Raw genomic sequence first — 22711 nt, 5'->3', positions numbered from 1 at the left:
CGAAGTTGCTGTTCCAGAGGCTGTGATCCTGTTCCAGTGTAACTAACCTGAAGCAAGTTCTGGCCCCAAATATCCAGATAGGGTTTCCTCAAGGATGCTTTTTTGATGCTATCCCTGCTTATTCAGAGAAAGCTGAAATGTTCAACATGCAGGGAGTTCTCTGGTGGTTCCTTGGTCAAGAATCCACCTGCCAATGCAGGGGATACGTGTTTGATCCCTGGTCCCTGGTCAGGGCAGCTAAAGCCTGTGATCCACAGCTACTGAAGCCTGCATGCCCTGGAGCCCATGCTCCAAAACAAGAGAAGCCACTGCAATGAGAAGCCCAAGCACCACAGCTAGACAGCAGCCCCTGCTCTCTGAACTAGAGAAAACTGTGCGAGGAATGAAGATCCAAAATTTAAAAGAAAAAGTTTTAAGCAAACAAAAATAAGCAATTGTTTGTGCACCAGGCCAGACAGCCTCTGGGCCCAGCCACTTTCTGTCTGCCCCAGGGGATCGTTCCTGTCCTGCACACTCTGCCCTAGCTGCGAGGAGAGGCAGCTGGCGGGCCCCCTTGGTGTCTGCTCTTTAACGTTTCCCGACCGCTGGCTGCGGAGTGTCTGGACTGTGGTGCTGGTGGCACCAGGTGCTCAGGGAGAAGACAGCAGCCCCCACCCTGGGGCTGGACCCCTCCTGTTCTGTCCCCAGACTGCACCCACTGCTCCCTCCCCAGATGGCGAAGCCACCTCCTCCACTGCTTTCCACAGTTTTTATATCCATTTTGCAAGTGTGTCAGCCTCCCTCTAACTTCTCTCCATGACTCATGTCTCGTGTTAAAATTCAGGGAAAGGGTTAGCAGTTTCTGCTGGTTACTTTGTAATGAGCCAGAGAAGTCGGTTCGCATGCCTACCGTCTAGAAGGCAGCACACTTCTCCGGGTAAAGAATGATGTGTCTGGAGGGAGCCATGCCACCCCAGCACAGAAACCTCTGCTGTAGCCTCAGTGTTTCTGAGGCTCAGTAATGTGCCTGTCTACCTTTGAAGGTGGGTCTGGGCCTCTTCTTCCACCTCTTCCTGCAGGTCATGAATCAGGAGTGTCTTCAATTCCATGTCCTACGTGGTTCTGGAGAACTGGCTTCTTTCAGCCCAGAAAGGCCAGTGCTGGTGGGAAACAGGCTGGTGGGTGGTAGGGGGTGAGCAGCACCTGGGAAACAAGGGAACTGTGAGGAGGGGAGATGAGGTGGAGGCTGGACCCCTGGGCCACTCCATCTGGCTCAAGGCTGCCTTACCAGTGAACCGGCTGGAAAGGCAGGCGTTTCTCTGGCCTTCCTCGTCCCCCTTACTGTTCCTCAGTGTCACTCTTAACCATGCAGGTGTCCCAGGTGGGTTGGGAAGCCAGCTGCCCTTCCATCCCACTAGACTGTGAGCTCCAAGGGAGCAGAGTTCTTGCTCACCTTTAATGCTCAATGTTCACAAAGCATGAAAAAAATTACTACTAGTTTATGAATATTCATCATCATGCTCTGTGATCCCAAATGCTGTCATGTTGTATTGAACCGAAGATGTTGCTGGTAAGAAACACAATTATTTTATGTATCATTACGAAAGGAACAAGACTTGCCACCTAAACTCTGATACAAGGGCTTTCTGCTACTTAGAATTTTTATTGTATACTTGTTGAAACAGCTCTTTTAGATTCATTTGGGCATGGATTGGTATCATTCATGCACATATGTGGAGGGGAAAATATAAGTAAAATGTTTAACATACTCCTAAATATCGTCACTTTCAGAATCTGACTCGAGAACCACTTTTGGCTCAGAGTCTTACTGTCTCTGTGTCACCAAGAGTGTTGGTGACACAGCGTTTCTGCTGTCACCAGGAATCTCCTGCAAGCAGCTCCTACCCATTCTGGGAGTTGTGATCCTGGTGTGTTTTCACTCAGCCTGTGGCAGGCCTGTGTTTCCACGTGTCTCAGTAATAACTTCGCACAATGCAGCATCGTTCATGCTGCCCTGTCTCATACCCACATACCATAGATTTGGTGGGCAAGGTCATTTTTCCAGTGACGGATGTTTACTTCCCTAATCAAATTTATGCCCAGCTGCTGTTCGTATGCCTCTTGGATTAATGCCAAGTTATAGTGTCATCTTTTTTGAAGACATTTAAAGTGGCAGCTCCATTCAGGGTGTCTAGTGCTGACAATACACTGACTCAGTGAAGCGAGGGTAGAACTAATGAAGGGCAGCGAGCAAGGTCACACTCGAGCAGGCAGTATGTCCACATCCTTCCCGCCATCTGGATGGTAGTTACTACAGAACCCAGTGTGGTGGAGTCAACCCTCACTCAGCAACGTGAGCAAAAGTGAAAAAAAAGTACTTTCAAGACTTGATGGAACTCTTACAGCAACCGTGCCAGGCAGATAATTTGGATTTTCCAATGAGGAGACTGAGAATCAGTCTGTGGCTTACTATTGTCGTACCCTGGTAAACACGTAGTAGATTTGGGGGCACAGAACCCAGATTTGTCCAATTCTAAGGCTCATACTTTCAATTATATTGTTACACTCTTTATTCATATGTGTGTATGTTCAGTTCTGTCTGACTCTTTGTGACCCCATGGATTGTAGCCACCAGGCTTCTTTGTCCATGGGATTTCCCAGGCAAGAATACTGGAGTAGGTTGCCATTTCTTCCTCCAGGGGATCTTCCCAACACAGGGATTGAACCCACTCCTCTTACGTCTCCTGCATTGGCAGGTAGATTCTTTACCACCAGTACCTATGATGTATATTAATATATATGACCTAGAATAGTCCCTGGCACATACTGATTTAATACATTTGTTAATAAATTTAATAAATATTTGTTGACTAACCAACCCAGGGATCGAACCCAGGTCTCCCACATTGCAGGTGGATTCTTTACCAGCTGAGCCACAAGGGAAGCCCAGGAATACTGGAGTGGGTAGCCTATCCCTTCTCCAGCAGATCTTCCCGACCCAGGAATCTAATGAGGGTCTCCTGCACTGCAGGTGGATTCTTTACCAGAGGGCTTTCAGGGAAGCCCATAAAATCATTAGAGTCCAAAAGACTTCCATACATCTGTGTCCCTTTTGCTGTCTCGCATATAGGGTCATTGTTACCATCTTTCTAAATTCCATATATATGCGTTAATATGCTGTATTGGTGTTTTTCTGGCTTACTTCACTCTGTATAATAGGCTCCAGTTTCATCCACCTCATTAGAACTGATTCAAATGTATTATTTTTAATAGCTGAATAATATTCCATTGTGTATATGTACCAAGGCTTTCTTATCCATTCGTCTGCTGATGGACAGCTAGGTTGCTTCCATGTCCTGGCTATTATAAACAGTGCTGCAATGAACATTGGGGTACACGTGTCTCTTAATTCTGGTTTCCTCAGTATGTATGCTCAGCAGTGGGATTGCTGGGTCATATGGCAGTTCTAGTTCCAGTTTTTTAAGGAATCTCCACACTGTTCTCCATAGTGGCTGTACTAGTTCACATTCCCACCAACAGTGTAAGAGGGTTCCCTTTTCTCCACACCCTCTCCAGCATATATTGTTTGCAGACTTTTGGATTGCAGCCATTCTGACCAGCGTGAGATGGTACCTCATTGTGGTTTTGATTTGCATTTCTCTGATAATGAGTGATGTTGAGCATCTTTTCATGTGTTTGTTAGCCATCTGTATGTCTTCTTTGGAGAAATGTCTGTTTAGTTCTTTGGCCCATTTTTTGAGAACAGCATTGAAACATGTATATTATCATATGTGAAACAGATCACCAGTCCAGGTTCAATGCATGAGACAGGGTGCTCAGGGCTGGTGCACTGGGATAACCCTGAGTGATGGGATGGGGAGGGAGGTGGGAGGGGGGTTCAGGATGGGGAACACATGTACACCCATGGCTGATTCATGTCAGTGTATGGCAAAAACCACTACAATATTGTAAAGTAATTAGCTTCCATTTAAAATAAATAAATTTTAAAAAAAATAAAATTTACCGCCTTAAAAAAAATCATTAGAGAGAATAGAAATGCTTCTTTTCCTGGAAATGAAGTCTCTGACATTTTGGACAGTGGGTGAAAGAAAGAAAGAACGATGGGTGGCCATTCTCTAGACAAGCTACAGTTTATGGCTCTCAGGTTCTTTGAGGTTGAGAAGAGGAGCAGAAAACTCTGTTCCCAGCTCACAGAGTCTGTCAGCACCCACCTGTTGGACAGCACTAAGGTACTTCCTGGAATCCTTCCTGCCCCTGACCCATTGCCTATAAATCAAGATCAACAGAGCTCTATAAACTGTGCTGTGAAATAAAAATAAAGGAAATCAAATATGACAAGCCTTGCTATGAAGGATGTCCAGGTACAGGGCAGTTGTTACTGGACAATTTGCTAAGTTAAAAAAATATAAAACGTTTTGAAAATTCTGAAGCTCTTATGGTTCATCAGGAAAATGTGAAAATTGGCATATTTGAGCACTACCATGTGCTAGATCTATGCCTGGGAGTTTTACACATGTCATGTAACCCTCACAGTAACACCAAGAGGTCATTATCATCTCCATTTTACATAGGATGAAATCGAGGCTCCAAGAGCATACGTGATTTGGCCAAGGGATGTAACTGCTGAGCAGCTGAGCTAGTGGGGAAGCCCAGGTGCTCAACTCAGAGTCTGTGGATTTTCTACTGTTCTCTGCTGCTTCCCATCTAAGCTTAAGGCCAGAAACCCCGTTATACTCTGGTTTTACAGTTGACAGTGCTGATGCTAGAGAATTTCAAGTGACTTACTTAGGAGCAGACTCATACCTAGAATTCAGTTTTCTTGAACAGTTTATTAAACAACAAATAATTGAAGAATATCACACAGTTTTAAACAGTTCAGTAGTTACAGAAACTCCATAGGTCTTGTAAGTATATCTTAAAGAACAAGAACTGGGTGTTCTGTATTGGTGCTTTAGATTCCAGACATTTTTTGAATGAAAGAGTTCGCCATCTTGGGCTTCTTTATGTGCTAACAGTATTTTAAAATGAGTGAGTGAGTGAGTGAAAATCGCTCAGTTGTGTCTGATTCTTTGCGACCCCATGAGCTTTACAGTCCATGGAATTCTCCAGGCTAGAATACTGGAGTGGATAGCCTTTCCCTTCTCCAGGCGATCTTCCCAATCCAGGGATTGAACCCAGGTTTCCCACATTGCAGGTGGAACCTTTACCAGTTGAGCCACAAGGGAAAGTGATTGGGAAGTACCATTTGGGGCAGTATTTCACGTCTGTAGTACTAAACTTTACTAGCAGGCTTTCCTATGTGTCAGTGAACTGTTCTGTCATTTTACCCCATCTGCTAAGTATTATTTCCTTTTTTCTCCCCCGTTATCCTTGCTGTATGTGGTTTCCGGTGTTTTATGTCATTGTTACTTCTACTTCTTTATCTTGGTAAGATTGAAGAAAGATATTTTAGTCTGGAGTAAATTTCCCATCCCTTCCCTTCTCTGCTTTCTTGTTCCTGTTCATCCTTCTACTTTCATCTTCTCCAAGAAGTCATCCGTGGATACCCACTTAGGAATCAGGTGTCTTCTTCTTTTTCCCCCTGGCAACCAATCCGTGCACATGATCAAGGACCTGCCACACGCCAGATCTAGAGCGACTCACATTCCTTGACATGAAGGAACTCAGCGTTGAGATGGGGAGGCACACAGTTAGACAGAAAGATGCAATATGATTGAATGCCTTATTTTAAAGCTACTTGGTGAGTGTTTTTCATGGGGCAGGCATTGTGTGAAGTGAGCATCTTATGTGCATTATCTCCCATTCTCTTAATAACCTTATGATCCTGATTGTAAGGAGAAGGAGAGTGATTTAGAGCACATCCATGTTCTGCCTAATATCACTGAAGTCACAGAATTGCTGCCAAAATCTGGGTCCAGAGCCCACGCTTGTAGCCACTCTGCCTCCTGTGCAGGCCAGAGCACTTCCCTGTGTGTCCCCAGGCCCTCATGTGCCAGGCACGGGGAGAGGACAGCCCCAGTGCTGGAGTTGGAAAGTAACAGTTACTTAATAGTCGCACGGCCACTTTAACTGACTGCATAGCATCCTTCAGTTAGGAATTCAAAATACAAGAATTCAAGACATAACACGCATGTCCAAACTTACTCATCACAAACATTGAAAATAACCATTTATCAACATAACATTAAATACATTATGATATGTTCATACGATGAAATGATAAAGCTCTAGTGAAGAAGGAACAAATGCTATAGGGATCTGGAGCAATGTAAAAGGGATGGTATTATATGGAATAAATAAGGTTTAAAAGAGATACTGCTTTGTACAGAATCGATACTGTGATGCCATTTGTGGTTTGGAGGAGCAGAGAGTGTTTATATTTTTGTTTATATACAATATAAATTGCTTGTATAATATATCTTTGGAAGAAAAGATAAGAAATTGATACTATGAATTGGTTCTGAAGACTGGTAAGGGATTCTAGGTAGCAAGATTGTCCACCGTACAGCTTGTTGTTCCTTTTGAATTTTGAGCCAACTGGATTTGCCACCTATTGAAAGTATGTAACTAAAAATAAAAGAAATAACAGGCAGCTTGCTAGAAATGAAAACAAATAAGAAAGGCACTCTGGGCTGGTGTGTTTTCTGAGTATGGGAGTTAAGCCTGCCTCCATCCTCGCTGCATCCCAGTGTGTGCTTGGTTGTTTGTGCAATTGATCAACTAAGCTGAAAAAATAAAATCTCTGATTCCTGTATGGGGAAAGAATAGAATTTTTTTCTGTTATATTAATTCCTGTTGAAAATAGGTATCCTGAGTCTAACCATGAAGAGACATCAGACGAACTCAATTTAAGGGACCTTCTGAAAAATAAATGGCCTGTGAGTTTGTAAAATGTCAAGGTCATGGAGAACTAGGAAAGACTGGGGACTGTTCCTGGTCGGAGGGAACTGACAGGACATGTTGGCAGCGACACGCCGTGCGTGAGGCTGGAGTGGACCCTTGGCCAGAAAAAGAGGGCTTTCCTTCTCTGCAAAGGACGGTAATCAGACAATTGGCAAAAGCTGAATGTGGTCTGTAAGTTAGATAATAGCACTGTTAATATGCTGATTTTGATAGAAGTACTGTGGTTCTGTGAGAAAATATCCTTCTTTTAGGAAATAGGCACTGAAGAATTTAGTAGCAAAGGAGTTTTTTGCCTGCAACTTACTCTCAAATAGTTTAAGTTAAAAAAAGAAGATGAAAAAGAGAAAGAGGGGATGAAAGAGATGGAGAGAGAATAATAAAACAAACATGGTAAAATGTTAACATTTGGGGGAACAGTGAAGAAATACAAATTCTTTGTACTATTTTTGCTGCTTTTCCATCTGAAATTATTAAAAAAAAAAATTTAAACATTTCCAGTGTGGAACATTTTCTGATTTTATAATATGGGGCCTCTTGTACAGATTTTATCTACTTTTGTACAATTTTGTGATTATCTTCCTGTAGCTCTTTATATTATCAGTGACATTCCTCTGAGTTTCTTAATATTTTTGTTCCTTTTAAAAAATATATAACAACTTTGTTGAAGTTTAATTCACATACTGTACAACTCACCCTCACTATCTTTTTATGTATGCTTAAATAGTACAACTATATAAGGAAGATATGCTTAACAAAAAGACAACATTGTAGGTGTAAGTTACACATGATAAAATTCACCTCTTTTTTTAACTGAATAGGTTGATGGCTTTTGACATGTGATCTCCCCATGTATCTACCACCCCAGTCTAGATACAAGACAGAGAACATTACAGCCCCTTTGCTTACAGTCACCTGCTGTTGACGGGGGCATTGTTTGCAGGATCCTCTGGAGGGTGCAGGGCGAGTGTGTGTGGTGGGGCGGCTTCTGTTGGGGTGAGGATGCTGGTGATGCAGCTGAGCCCCTCCCTGGCTCCCGAGAGGATCCCAGGTGGTTCGGACGTGGCCATTCTGTATCCCAGACACCCCGACGCTATGTGTCCCAGTTTCTTTTCTTCTACGGGCCTTATTCCGGTTCAGAGGCTGGAGCATGCGTAGCTTCAGAAGGTTTCTCAGGGTATTTCACAGTGGAGAAAGTTCTGGCAGGGTTCTGGGCAGTGATCCTTCTCATCTTTAGTTGAGTGGTGTTCTGAGCAGCTTGGCCTTGCCTGTCTATGATGCCACTTACTGGGCGAGCAGAAGGAGGTGTATCAGGCCCGGCTGCCGTGTTAAACAGCAGATCTCACGTGACCTTTAAAGCATCAGTGTTTTATCATCATCAAAAGGGAAGATTGATTACAACATCTGTTTTGGAAAATAGTCATATTTCAAGATACAGGTTTTGTGCCCATTGATGTTTAGTGAGGCTTTGATTTGCCAGCTCATCACTCCTGTATTGACTCCACAGGAAACAAAGTTGGTATCTGTAGTCACCAAACTGTGGCCCAGAAAATTTGGCTCCCTCCACCTGCCATTTTCCCTTATTTTGTGACTTTTATTATGCTGCTTTTCATTTTGAGTTGGTGGTTTAGGAAGTCAGTGTCTTGACAGGTGTGCAAACAGGGACGAGCTTACTGACACCAGTAAGATTTGGTGTCAGCCCAGCACTTGACTGACTTTAGTACATTGGGGCCTTGTCATCCTCCTCCTGGGGAGAACTAGGGACCGCACTCAGGCTCCATCCACCTGATGTGGGCCCAGAGCAGAACATGCACGCAGGACATTGTGTCATTATTACATATAATTTCTCCATTTTCACCTTTTTTGCCCAGGTGTGTTATCTCTTACAAAGCTTTTTTTTTAAGTCTTGGGTCCTGTTCTCTTTTTCTCAGGCATGCTGCCGAGAGGCCTTCCTGTCCCTGACGAGCACATGCGTGGGAGACAGATGACTGTCCTTCACCCTGCACAACTCTAGGTGCCCGGGCCGCTCTCCAGCTAGGAGGGGATGGATTCCAAAGATGAAAGCTCACACGTGTGGCCCCCGGCTGCAGAGCACGAGGAGAACGCTGCACAGGTGAAAAGTGCTCTCCCAGCTGGGCACTGACCGTGGTGTTTTAGTTGGTAGAGTTTGCTGACAGCTAGAGAAATAGCAGCTCCTGTATAGTGATGTGGGGCAAGGAGGGAGCTGATGGGCGGACATGGTTCTCAAGGAACGGGCAGCACTTCGAATGCTCCATCTGCATGGGTTGCTGTGATTTCAAGAAGCTACATACCACCCAGGGGCTTCTCTGCCTTTCCCCCAGCTTACTCTCATAATCCTCCTCACTGCTCCATTTTATTTCATGGTGAAAGCTTCAAACTGCAGGGTTTCTTTTATGTTATCCAGGAAAGGGTTTTGAGTTTTTGTGTGTAGTGAAGTACAAGGTATGTCTATAAAGTGAGTGGCTTTTCCTTTTCTTTTCAAATTCAGAATGTAAACTTCTCATTGAAAGTTGTCCCAGTGAATCAACAGCTCTGGAGGTTAGTCACTTATTCAGATATTGCTCTACTAACCAGCTACACAATCTTTTGACTGTCCTTAGCAAAAGTGAATCTCTGCATTTTTGGTATGGATTTGAATTTTGGTAAGAGTCAGCAGTCATAGGGAGCCACGTTTTATATGTGACCAAACTATGAAACTTCATTTTAAAGCATTATAATGTATATATAATTTCATTTTCAACAAATTACATAACCATAGTTGTTCAGTTGCTAAGTAATCAGAAAATTTATATTAAAGCCTTAAAATACACGTTTGATTTAAGTAGTATAACTAATGTTACAGTACATAAAATCAGTCATCAGATGTGATTTAAAAGTCTGTGTCTGAATACTGAGAAAAAGCTACCAGAGAAGCTTCCAGCAGAATAATTGAGAATGCTGTTTTGGTTCTATCTGGTTGCTACTTTCATGTAGTTATATGTTTGGGGGTACTTTGTTTATAAAGAAAAATGTAGTCCATTAATAAATAAGGTCCACATTTGTAGGTAACCAGACAGTAGACAGCAGAGCTCAGCACCCTCTGTTGCATCCCATCCTTGCAATATTTCTTCTCCCATCCAGGAATCCTGGTTTAGCCGAGTACTTGGTGATGAAGACCAAGTTGAAGAGTTTGGATAACTCTCAAGGAGAAAATTTTTTTTCCTTCTTAAGCACTGAGACTAGTTAAAGATTTTGATGTTAATGAACAAATCTAAACTCACAAAAGTGCAGCACTTAAAACTGCACAAATATTTCAGAAGCCCAATTCTTGTGCAAACTGTATCTTCATGGGCAGAGCAGATCTATGTAGAAGCTGGGGTAATAATCACTTAGTGCTAAAGTGGACATTTGTTTTATATACATGGTGCTTGACTGCATCTTGTCTCCAGTTTTCTTTCTGTGGGTTGAATTAGCTTATGTCATCTTTGGGATCTGTTCTCCACTGGAAAAAACTGAAATAAAAAATTATGTGTAAAGCCAAGACAGTGTAAGAGCAAAGATTCCGACCTAAGAGGGCCTGACTTCAATATTAGCACATAAATTATTTCTTTCCCAAATGCGTACTTTGACCATCTGCTTTGTACCTTCAGTATCAGACACTAGGCTGTGTGCCAACCTGCAGGAACTCAAACCTCCAAAGCTGACTGCTCAGAAAGCACTTTACAGAATCAGTTTTCTGCTTTAGTTCCTCATAGACAGAAAATTATTTCCCCTGGTGACAACTGAAATAGTTATCCAAAACCCCTGAAAAGTACATTCTCAGAATTTTTTGTGTCCTTACCTACTTGGCAAAGAAGAGTTCTGTTACATTCACCAAGTCAGCAGACATTCACCCCTTGCCTACAGAACAGCCACGGAGGACAAAAGAATTTTATGAAAGCAAGTGACCTTGTTTTAATGTGTTTGCCAAAAGGCACTCTTCGTTAGAAAGTAGAATTTTTATGACATGTTGAAAGCAACTGACTTTTGAGTCTTGACATATTTTTCCACCTTACAGAATAATCTGTGTTTTGTAGTTTGATAGTATTGTCCATCAGGAATCTTCTGTCACATTTCTTCTCAGCACGCCTCAAAAGAGAGACCTGCAGTTGATATTTGAGGCAAAGGGGTGTTTAAATTGCTTGCTTAATATTAAGTAAAAATCAGTGAGAAGGTCCTTGGATCCCTCTGCCAAGTCACTAACTCAGCACAGATGATCCATTTGTTCACTGTGTTCTCCTTTCATGGGGATCTTTTAGAAATGCAAGTGTGTGGTGTTCTCGGTCAGTTGCCCGTCTTTGTGCTACAGGGTGGGTTCCACAAGGATGACCGCTTCGTACTTGCTGTTTTTTTTGCCCCAGGTGCATTTTGTTCCAGACGCTGGAACTGTGGCCCAGATCGTCTACACCGATGACCAGGTCCGTCCGCCGCAGCAGGTGGTGTACACGGCAGATGGTGCCTCCTACGCCTCCGTGGATGGTCCTCAGCACACACTGGTCTACATCCATCCCGTGGAAGCTGCGCAGGCACGTTGGGACCATGGTTGATGGCTTGTTTGTTAATCTGTTAATTCATCCCTTAGGTTTACGCTCTGCCAGTCACTGTGCTGCTGGCGGGTGATGCCGGAAATAGGCAGATAAGATGTGTGCTCTCAAGGAGCTTATAACCATCTTGGCAGAGGAAGATGTGGTTTATTTATTTAAATAAAGTGTAAGGAGTTAGAGCACTAACCTGGAATGAGGTCTTTTCCCCACTGACTGTTGATGTCTATCGATTATTATTATAAACAAGATTATCAGCCTGTTACTTTTCCTAAGTATCAAGAACCAGGCCAAACATGGCATTTATTTCTGTGTAACTTAATCAAGATGAATCTCAGTGGAAACATGCACGTTATTTCAGTTAAACGTGTAAGTGAGGGATCCCACTAGCTTGTTAACTGCTATTTACTAATAACTTATTGACTTTTAGGACTGTATAGAAGTGAGGGTAAAATTATAACTGCTTTCATTTTTTTTGCTAGTGACTTTCAGTGTTGGTTTCCAAATGCATAACAGGAATATCCCCTAATATATAAATGTTACTTTGTATTTTTAGCACTTTATAATGTACATAGCACTTTAAAATATATTAGAAATCAGTTCCATTGTTTTTTGTTAAAAAAAATTTTTTTTTAACATGGACCATTTTTAAAGTCTTCATTGAATTTGTTACAATATTGCTTCTGTTTTTATGCTTTTGGTTTTTTGGCTGAGAGGCATGTGGCATCTTAGTTCCCCAACCAGAGTTGAACCTGTACCCCTGGATTAGAAGGTAAAGTCTTAACCATTGGCCCTCCAGGGAAGTCCCCAGTTCCATAGTTTTTATAGTAGAATCCTGGTAATGAAAATTTGCCCTCATGCAATGTTTAATCAGGAGACCCAAAGTACTCCCAGAAAGAAATGAGACCCACCTAATAAATGCCTTTCAAATCTATATAAAGGTAAAATTGCTTGATAGTCAGATGTTACTTTTGGAATAGCCCTTCTCAGTTTTAGTCCCCCAGCTGTACTGAAATAAGAACACGTAGATTATGTAAAGAATGTCCTGTGCTCAACTTTTAAATCATTACTATGTTACTAAATGTCTGAGTTATGATAGTTTTTAAACATCAAATATAAGAAATCTGAAGCTCGCTAAAATTCTCTTTTACAGTTCTCTGGAGTCAGCACTTAACCATGGTTCCTATGACCATAAATTTGCTAAAGCCTTAGGCAAATTAGAGTCATTTAAAAGTTTTAGAGGAAAGAATACTTTTTTGGATTGGAGATTTCTTGTGGTGTCCTGGCTAAAATAATTTTGAAGGTTTTCCTTCTTTAGTTATCACGACTGTCAGCCAAATAATGTTTATAATAAGAACCTTGAAAATTATGATCTTACTGGCTTTATCCAAAAAGAGTCTGTGGAACATTAAATGCAATTTATTTATTTATTTTCTGTATCTGCTGAGTGTGCATTTTTATTGGGAAGAGTTGTAATCCTTGGGTATACAGTATTCTTCTCTTTGTCAGTGTATCTCCAACCATTTTCATTTAATTGCAAGTCTACCCCTGAGACAGAGTGGTACGTGAGAATGCATGCCCCCTTGTTCATGGAATGCCTTTTTAATTAACCGTGACATTCAGTCTCAGGAGAGGCTTTGCTTTAGAGTAAAATCACGAAGTATGCAGTGTGTTGGCCAATGAAGAGGGTTAGCTTTTACAATCTCTTTGAAGACATATAAATGAAAGGCTTTAGCAAAATATAGGATTACTGTCTTTATCTTCTTTATTAATGAAAGATTATTACTAGCTATTTGAGAGTAACTCTCTCAGGAATTGGTGCTTAGCAGTAGGATAATTTTTCCTGCATAGACAAGCTGTCTGAAGATCTATTGATAAGCTTTTGTTGTTGTTGTTTGTTTAGACGCTGTTTACAGACCCAGGCCAAGTAGCTTATGTCCAACAGGATGCTACAGCTCAGCAGGTAATGAGTTGCTTTTTTGCCTTCTTGTTGTTTCTGGATAATATTATGAAGTTACCCTTTCCTGGAATACCCCCAACCTCTGCACTGCGCATTCTCTGAAAGTCTGTGTCTCATGTGTTTAGAATATTCTCGATGTCTGTTAATAAAGACAAAGCAGAATGCAACATTAGCACACTCCAACCAGTATGTATTGAAATACTTTGGTAATACAAAAATGATTTGTCAGGGAAATTTAAGCATTAAATTAAAATAAGGATATTAATTGGGTATTGGTTCAAGTCCCAAAGAATAATCCTGAGTTTCAAAAGTGTCTGTGGAAATTTGGAAACATTTTAGTACTTGTTCTTTTTTTTTTTTATGATTATCGACTTACATTTGATTTGTAATGTTGTGTTAGTTTCTGGTGTATAGCAAAGTGATTCAGTTATATCTACATTTATATTATATATATATTCTTTTTTAATGTTCTTTTCTTTATGGTTTATTACAGGATTCTGAATATAGTTCCGTATGCTATATAGTAGGACCTTGTCGTCTATCCATTTTTTATTTACACCTACCCCTCTTTCCCCTTTGGTAACTATAAGTCTGTTTTCTAAGTCTATGAATCTGCTTCTGTTTTGTAAATAAATTAATTTGTATCACATTTTAGATTCCACATATAAGTGATATCATATGATATTTGTCTTTTTCTGACTTAGTATGATGATCTATTTTAAAATATTGGGGTAAAATTCCTGCTTAAATTGCCTATACCCTTAGTGGCAACTTTCTTCCTTTTAGTTTCTGAGAATTGAGATTCTTCTTGGTTTTCTTTAAAAACATTTCTTTTCTTTTACCTCTATTTCTAATATATCCTACTTGACTTTGAGGGACTGCTTCCTTATTTTTCTTCTGGTTGTGAAAGTGATAAAGAAGGTGCAAAAGCTTGATAATTGTCAGTCCTACCCTAAAAAGAATGTGACTCCAAATAGTTTTATTTTCACGATGGCTAGTATGACTGTTATTCACCTGTACCACTGAGTGTCATGAGTGATTATTAAGTAAGCTTTCTCATCAGTAAGCACTTTTGCTTTTCAGATGTCTTAGTAGGTGATTTGGATACTTCCATTTTATTTTATTATTACCTTTTTAAATCAGCGGGACACTGTTATTCTGTTTTGTTTTTGACTATGCTGTGCAGCACGTGAAATCTTAGTTCCTCTATGAGGGACTGGGCCTGTGGCACCTGCAGTCAAAGTGCAGAGTTCCAGTCACTGGACTGCCAGGGAAGTCCTTGGATAATTAATCATATTTTAAAATTTGAAAAGTGAACAGTAGTTGGGTTAATATTATTTATGGAATCTAGAGAAAATTAGGAGTCTTTGTCGTATCACTTACGGTTGAATTTATTCCTGATTACTGCTGCTGCTAAGTCGCTTCAGTCGTGTCCGACTCTGTGTGACCCCATAGATGGCAGCCCACCAGGCTCCCCCATCCCTGGGATTCTCCAGGCAAGAACACTGGAGTGGGTTGCCATTTCCTTCTCCAATGCATGAAAGTGAAAAGTGAAAGTGAAGTCGCTCAGTCGTGTCTGACTCTTAGTGACCCCATGGACTGCAGCCCACCAGGTTCCTCTGTCCATGGGATTTTCCAGGCAAGAGAACTGGAGTGGGGGTGTCATTGCCTTCTCTGATTCCTGATTGCTAGTGATCTACAATTTTGTGAGAGCTGTCAACTTGCATGAGAGTTTGTCTTAGCACATTGGGGCTGCTAGAACAAAACATCATATGTAGCATGTGTGCCTTTGTTCAGTCGCTCAGTCATGTCCAGTTCTTTCGATCCCGTGGACTGAAGCCCATCAGGCTCCTCTGTCCATAGGATTTCCCAGTCATGAATACTGGAGTGGGTTGCCGTTTCCTTCCGGATCTCCTGTGTCTCTTGCATTGGCGGGCAGATTCTTTACTGCTGAGCTACCTGGGAAGCTCCTACCATGTACTGGGTGGATTATAAACAACAGAAATTTATTTCTCACAGTTCTGGAGTTTGGGAAGTCTAAGACCAAGGTGCCAATAGATTTGTTGTCTGGTGAGAACCCTCTTCTTATTCACAGATGGCTGACTTCTTGCTGTGCCCTCCATGGCAGACAGGGCGAGGCTGCCCTCTGGGGTCTTGTAGAAGGGCACTCATCCCATTCATAGGGGCTCCACCCTCATGACCCAGTCACCTTTCAGAGGCCCCACCTCCTAACTTCTTCACACTGGGGATTAGATTTGGACATATGTATAAATTTGGGGAGACATATTTTGTAGCAGAGTTGGTATTTTATTTTAATAATTTTATACTAATTAAGTATATTCTTGATAAAGACAAATCATGTTCATTTCTGTGAATATTTATTGACTCTACCAAACAAACAATGGCTAGATTTAATTCAATTTTACATCTGAAGAGGAAAAACAAAATGAAATGCCTTTGTATTTCTAGATAATTAATTCATTTACTCATTTTTAGAGTAATGATTTTTTTTTTCATAAAAAAGTTGAAGCAATGCAAAAAAGAAAGTACATAAAAACCCAAACAATGTTTCTGCCCAGAAACATCCTCATTAACTTACAGTTGGTAACTATTATTCTAGACTTCTTTCGGACATAAAACAGACAAAGAAAAACAGGGGAAAACTGTGCCCAAATGCTATTATTAATCTAAATACTTTAAACTTAATTTACTCATGTTTTCCTAACCCGTCTTGATCTCTGGTCCCCTCAGGCTTCACCTCCTGCTGTGATGACCTGACTCAGCACACTGACCCTTCCCCTGCTTCTCTCCCCCGCTGTTTGGGATTAGTTGTGTTATTATTATAACTAATTCATTTCTGTTCTATTCAGTAACCACAGCTATTTAGAATTTTGCTCTATTATTTCCTGGCATTTACTTTTGTAGAAATCTTGAGTCTAATTTTGATTATTTTCCTCATTCCTTCTTTATCTTAATGCCTGTTTGAGTCTTTCTCTATTCTTGAAGTTTTTCTTTGAAGTCTAGTGACTTCACCAGCACATGAATCAGAATTCCCTAGGACAGGGTGTGTCCTTTTGATAGATAGGTTAAGACTCTATTTTGGGAACATTTTCATCTATTAGATTTTTGAAGATCTTTTTAGTTTCATTTGATGTGTTCATTTTCCCAGGAATATCAATGTGAGTATATTGCTTTTACCTTCTGAACCTAACATTTCTCTGATCATTTTTATATCTATTCTTTTCCATTTTATTTGTGTAATTTTTTTGTGTCCCTCATATTTCCTTATCGTGTTTTTTAAGCTTTCTGATTAAATTATAACATATACATAGAAAAGTACCAAAAATTATAAGCAGTAATGCAATGATATGAAGTAAGCATACTTTGTAACTAACACCCAGATTAAATAACAGAACATTGAAAATAGTGAAAGTGAAAGTGAAGTCACTCAGTCTTGTCCAACTCTTTGTGACCCCATGGACTGTAGCCTACCACACTCCTCCGTCCATGGGATTTTCCAGGCAAGAGTACTGGAGTGGGTTGCCATTTCTTTCTCCAGAGGATCTTCCCGACCCAGGGATCTCCTAAAGGCTTCCCAGCTGGCTCAGGGTAAAGAATCTGCCTGCCAGTGCAGGAGATGCAAGAGATGAAGGTTCAATACCTGGGTCAGGAAGATCTCCTGGAGGAGGAAATGGCAACTCACTCCAGTATTTTTTGCCTGGAAAGTTCCGTGAACAGAGGAATCTGGTGGGCTACAATCTGTGGGGTCAAAAAGAGTTGATACACACACATAGACACACACCCCATCTCCTAAAAGCCATCCTTATGCTTCCTGCTAATCACTGCTCCTTCCCTTCTCAAAGGTTACACACCTTAGACTGGTTTTCCATGGTTTTGAACTTTATATAAATGGAATCCCTTAGTATGGTTTCCTTTCTGTTTTGCTCTCTTATTTAACATTGTGCCTGGGGGAGTCATGTAGTTCATGTCGTTTGGTGTGGCTGTGGTTATTTCTCCTTCTGTTTTCTTTTCTTTTTTTTTCTCCTTCTGTTTCTATAGCTGCATCGTGTTCGGCTTTATGAGTGTACCACAACTGATCCGGGAGTGTGATCCCACCTCTACTGAGTTCTTCAAGAGTCTCTTGTCCCTTTGCTTTCCCATGCTTGCCTGGTGGCTCAGCTGGTAAAGAATCTGCCCACAGTGGGGGAGAACTGGGATCGATCCCTGGGCTGGGGAGATCCCTCTGGAGAAGGGAAAGGCTACCCGCTCCAGCATTCTGACCTGGAGAATTCCATGGACTGTATAGTCCACGGGGTTGCAAAGAGTTGGACACGACTGAGCGACTTTCTCTTTCACAACAACTTTCACTTGCTTTTCCATACACATTGTAGAATCAGCCTGGAAGTTTCCACCAAAGTCCTATGGGAAACTTACTGGCATTTCATTGTACCTATGGGTCAGTTTGTGAAAAATTGACATTTTATTTAATATTAAGTCTTCTAATCTATGAATATGTTCTATCCGTGAGTTTTATTTATCTATTTATTTTTAACATTTTTATAGAAATATAGTTGATTGACAGTGTTGTGTGTCAGGTGTACAGCACGGTGATTCAGTTGCACATACATGTATAAATATGTGTATTCTTTTTTTCTTACATTCTCTTCCATTATATCTTATTATAAGCTATTGAATATAGGTCCCTGTGCTACACAGTAGGTCCTTGTTGGTTATCTATTCTATATATAGCAGTATCCCTGAGTTTTAAATGAAAGTTCAAAAATTATCTTATGGGTAGAGGTCTTTCAATAGATTTACTGTTAGATGTTTGGTATCTTTTGATGGTATTTTAAATTATGGTATAATTTAAAAATTTTTCATTTTCTAAGTTACAGTTTAATTTTCTTGGTAAATAATTATGTTGTCTATGAATACTGACACTTTTACTTCTTTGCAGTCCTTATATCTTTTTTTTTCCCTTTGGTTTTATAGAGATATAATTGACGTATAGCAATGTATTATAAGCTTAAGGTGTACAGCATAATGATTTGACTTACATGCATCATGAAATGGTTGCCACAGTAAGTTTAGTGAACATCCATCATCTCCAAAATTAAAAAGAAAAAAGAAAAAAAAACCTTTTTTTGGTGATGAGAACTCTTAGGATTTACTCTCTTAACTGCTTTTGTGTATAACACACAGCAGTGTTAATTTTATTTATCATGCTATTCATTACACTCCTAGGACTTACTTATTTTATAGCTGGAAGTTTGTATGTTTTGACCACCTTCATCCATTCCCCCTTGCCCACACCCACCTCCTCTGGTAACCACAAGTATGATCTCTTTTTCTATGAGTCTGTTTTTTTTTTTTTTTAAATTAGAATATAGTTACTTGACAAAGTTATATTAGTTTCTGCTATACAACAACACGAATCAGCTCTATGTATAAATATATCCCCTCCCTCTTGAGCCTCCCTCCATCCCCAATCCCACCCCTCTAGGTCATCACAGAGCACCACGCTGAGCTCCCTGTGCTCAGCTTGGGAACCTAGTAGGTTCCCAACGGCCGTCTGTTTTACACATAGGGATGTATTTACATCAGTGCTACTCTCTCAGGTCTTCCTACCCTCTCCTTACCTGCTGTGTCTGCAAGTCCAGTCTCTACGTCTGCATCTCTATGCCTGCCCTGCAAATAGGTTCATCAGTAGCATTTTTCTAGACTCCACATATATGCGTTAGTACATGATATTTGTTTTTCTGTTTCTGACTTTCTACACTCTGTATGGGAGGCTCTAGGTTCATCCACATCACTACAACTAATTCAATTTCATTCCTTTTTATGGTTGAGTAAGGCAATGGCACCCCACTCCAGTACTCTTGCCTGGAAGATCCCATGGACGGAGGAGCCTGGTGGGCTGAAGTCCATGGGGTCGTAAGAGTCAGACACGACTGAGCAACTTCACTTTCACTTTTCACTTTCATGCATTGGAGAAGGAAATGGCAACCCACTCCAGTGTTCTTGCCTGGAGAATCCCAGGGACGGGGGAGCCTGATGGGCTGCCATCTCTGGGGTCACACAGGGTCGGACACGACTGAAGCGACTTAGCAGCAGCAGCAGCAATATTCCATTGTATACACATACCACAGCTGCTTTACCCATTCATCTGTTGATGGACGTCTAGGTTGCTTCCATGTCCTGGCTATTGTAAATAGTGCTGCAATAAAAAAATACATATGTCTTCTTGAGTTGTGGTTTTCTCAGAGTATATGCCCAGGACTGGAATTGCTGGGTCATATGGTAGCGATGTGTTTAGTTCCTGTTACACAACATAGTGATTTTTTTCTATATATCTCATATATTCCATGATGTCTAGTTATAACATGTCACCATATAAAGATACTATGTACTGACTGTATTCCCCACACTGCACGTTTCATACCCATGACTCATTTATTTTGCAGCTAGGAGTCTGTATCCCTTATTTTGCCACACCTATTTCTTTCCATCCCCGACCCTCTGCTACTCTAGTAACCATCTGTTTGTTCTCCGTCTGTAACTGTTTCTATTCTGTTATGTTTGCTCTTTTACGCCTTTCGTTTTTATTTCTTCTTTTGTTCCTCTTTGCTCTGCTGGCTAGGATCTCCAATCCATTAGTGAATGGAGTTGGTGCTGGTAGATGTGTAGGTTTCTCATTTTCCTTCCTGATTGTAGAGGGAAAACTTTCACTACTTCACTATGAAGAATGATGTTTAGTGCCAGGATTTTTTTTTTTCCCTTGGGCTGTACCACATGGCACGTGGGATCTTAGTTCCCCAACCAGAGATTGAACCTTCGCCCCCTTCAGTGGAAGCATGGAGTCTTAATGGCTGGACCACCAGGGAAGTCCTCTCGTGCAGGCAGGATTTTTATAAAAAGAACACATTGATGAAGACAGCTCCCTTTATGGTTTTTAATGAATGTTTATTATTGATTGATGTTGATTGTTATTCATGGATGTTGATTTTTACCAAATGCTTTTTTTAAACCTGTTGAGATTTTTCTCTTCATTGTTAATAGGGTAGATTATATTAATTGATATTTAAAAGTTAAATCACAGACTTCCCTAGTGGATCAGTCAGTAAAGAATCCACCTAAGTATCTGCCTGCAATGAAGGAGACCCCAGTTCAATCCCTGGGTCAGAAAGATTCCCTGGAGAAGGAAATGGCAACCCATTCCAGTATTCTTGCCTGGAGAATCCCATGGATAGTGAAGCCTGGCTGGCTATAGTCCACTGGCATCTCAAGACTCAGGCACAACTTAGTGACTAAACCACCACCAAAAGTTAAGCCAGCCTTTCATTCTATAATAAACTCCTTTTCTTGTATGTCTGGATTTGGTTTGCTGATACTTTGTTTGGGGTTTTATGTTTTTATTCACTAGTTCATTGTATTTTTAACCACTTTATTTGATTTTTTTTTTTCTTTTAAAGTAGCTTTCATCTTGATGATATTTTTTTCTTTTAATAACATCCTGGAAAGCTGTATCATCATTTTTGTTGGCTTTACAGTGTTCTATTATGGGGATTTACTATCATTCATATTCTTGAACTATTGTTTGTATCAGTTTAGTCACTGAATTGTGTCTTTCTTTTGGTGACCCCATTGACTGCAGCACGCCAGGCTTCCCTGTGCTTCACCAACTCCCGGAGCTTGCTCAAGCTCATGTCCATTGAGTTGGTGATGCCATCCAACCATCTCATCCTCTGTCATCCCCTTCTCCTGCCTTCATTATTTTCCAGGATCAGTCTTTTCCAATGAATCAGTTCTTCACATCAGGTATCCACAGTATTGGAGCTTCAGCTTCAGCATCAGTCCTTCCAATGAACGTTCAGGACTGATTTCCTTTAGGATGGACTGGTTTGATCTCCTTGCAGTCCAAGGGACTCTCAAGAGTCTTCTCCAACACTGCAGTTCAAAAGCATTAATTCTTCGGCACTCAGCTTTCTTTACAGTCCAAGTCTCACATCCATACATGACTACTGGAAAAACCATAGCTTTGGCTAGATGGACCTTTGTCGGCAAAGTAATGTCTCTGCTTTTTAATATGCTGTCTAGGTTGGTCATAGCTTTTCTTCCAAGGAGCAAGCATCTTTTAATTTCATGGCTGCAGTTACCACCTGCAGTGATTTTGGAGCCCAAGAAAATAAAGTCTGTCACTGTTTCCATTGTTTTTCCATCTATTTGCTGTGAAGTGATGGGACCAGATGCCGTGATCTTCGTTTTTTGAATGTTGAGTTTTAAGCCAGCTTTTTCACTCACCTCTTTCACTTTCATCAAGAGGCTCTTTAGTTTCTCTTCACTTTCTGCCATAGAGGTGGTGTCATCTGCATATCTAAGGTTATTGATATTTCTCCCGGAAGTCTTGATTCCAGCTTGTGCTTCATCCAGCCTGGCATTTCACATGATGTACTCTGCACATAAGTTAAAGAGCAGAGTGACAGTATACAGCCTTTCCAAATTTGGAACCAGTCTGTCGTTCCATGTCCAGTTCTAACTTTTGCTTCTTGACCTGCATACAAGTTTCTCAGGAGGCAGGTCAGGTGGTCTGGTATTCCCACCTCTTGAAGAATTTTCCAGTTTGTTGTGATCTACACAGTCAAAGGCTTTGGTATAATCAATAAAGCAGAAGTAGATGCTTTTCTGGGACTCTTGTTTTCTTTCTGTGATCCAACGAGTGTTGCCAATTGAATCTGTGGTTCCTCTGCCTTTTCTAAACCCAGCTCGAACATCTGGAAGTTCATGGTTCACATACTGTTGAAGCTTGGCTTCGAGAATTTAGAGCATTTACTAGTGTGTGAGATGAGTGCAATTGTGTGGTAGTTTGAACATTCTTTGGCATTGCCCTTCTTTGGCATTGGAATGAAAACTGACCTTGTCCAGTCCTGTGGCCACTGCTGCGTTTTCCAAATTTGCTGGCATATTGAGTGTAGCACTTTCACAGCATCATCATTTTAGGATTTGAGATAGCTCAACTGGAATTCCATCACCTCCACTGACTTTGTTCGTAGTGATGCTTCCTAAGGCCCACTTGACTTCACATTCCAGGATATCTGGCTCTAGGTGAGTGATCACAGCATCATGGTTATGTGGGTCATGAAGATCTTTTTTGTATAGTTCTTCTGTGCTTTCTTGCCACCTCTTCTTAATATCTTCTTCTGTTAGGTCCATACCATTTCAGTCCTTTATCGTGCCCATATTTGCATGAAATGTTCCCTTGGTATCTCTAATT

General features: G+C 40.9%; 1 protein-coding gene across 1 annotated transcript in view; it reads left to right on the top strand.

Moving 5' to 3' along the window:
- Positions 1 to 8944: 8944 nt before the first annotated feature.
- The window catches only part of PRDM10 (PR/SET domain 10), a 60157-nt gene continuing 46390 nt past the window's right edge, over positions 8945 to 22711 (top strand). Inside the window, exons 1-3 of the mRNA XM_052661819.1 lie at positions 8945 to 9013; positions 11301 to 11465; positions 13384 to 13443. Coding sequence (XP_052517779.1) covers positions 8945 to 9013; positions 11301 to 11465; positions 13384 to 13443 — 294 coding nt within the window. The remainder of the gene's footprint in view (positions 9014 to 11300; positions 11466 to 13383; positions 13444 to 22711) is intronic.

The sequence above is a fragment of the Budorcas taxicolor genome, chromosome 25, assembly GCF_023091745.1.
Source record: "Budorcas taxicolor isolate Tak-1 chromosome 25, Takin1.1, whole genome shotgun sequence".
Taxonomy (NCBI): Eukaryota; Metazoa; Chordata; class Mammalia; order Artiodactyla; family Bovidae; genus Budorcas; species Budorcas taxicolor.
The sequence above is the reverse complement of the archived record's forward strand: the minus strand, read 5'-3'. Positions and strand labels throughout refer to the sequence as shown.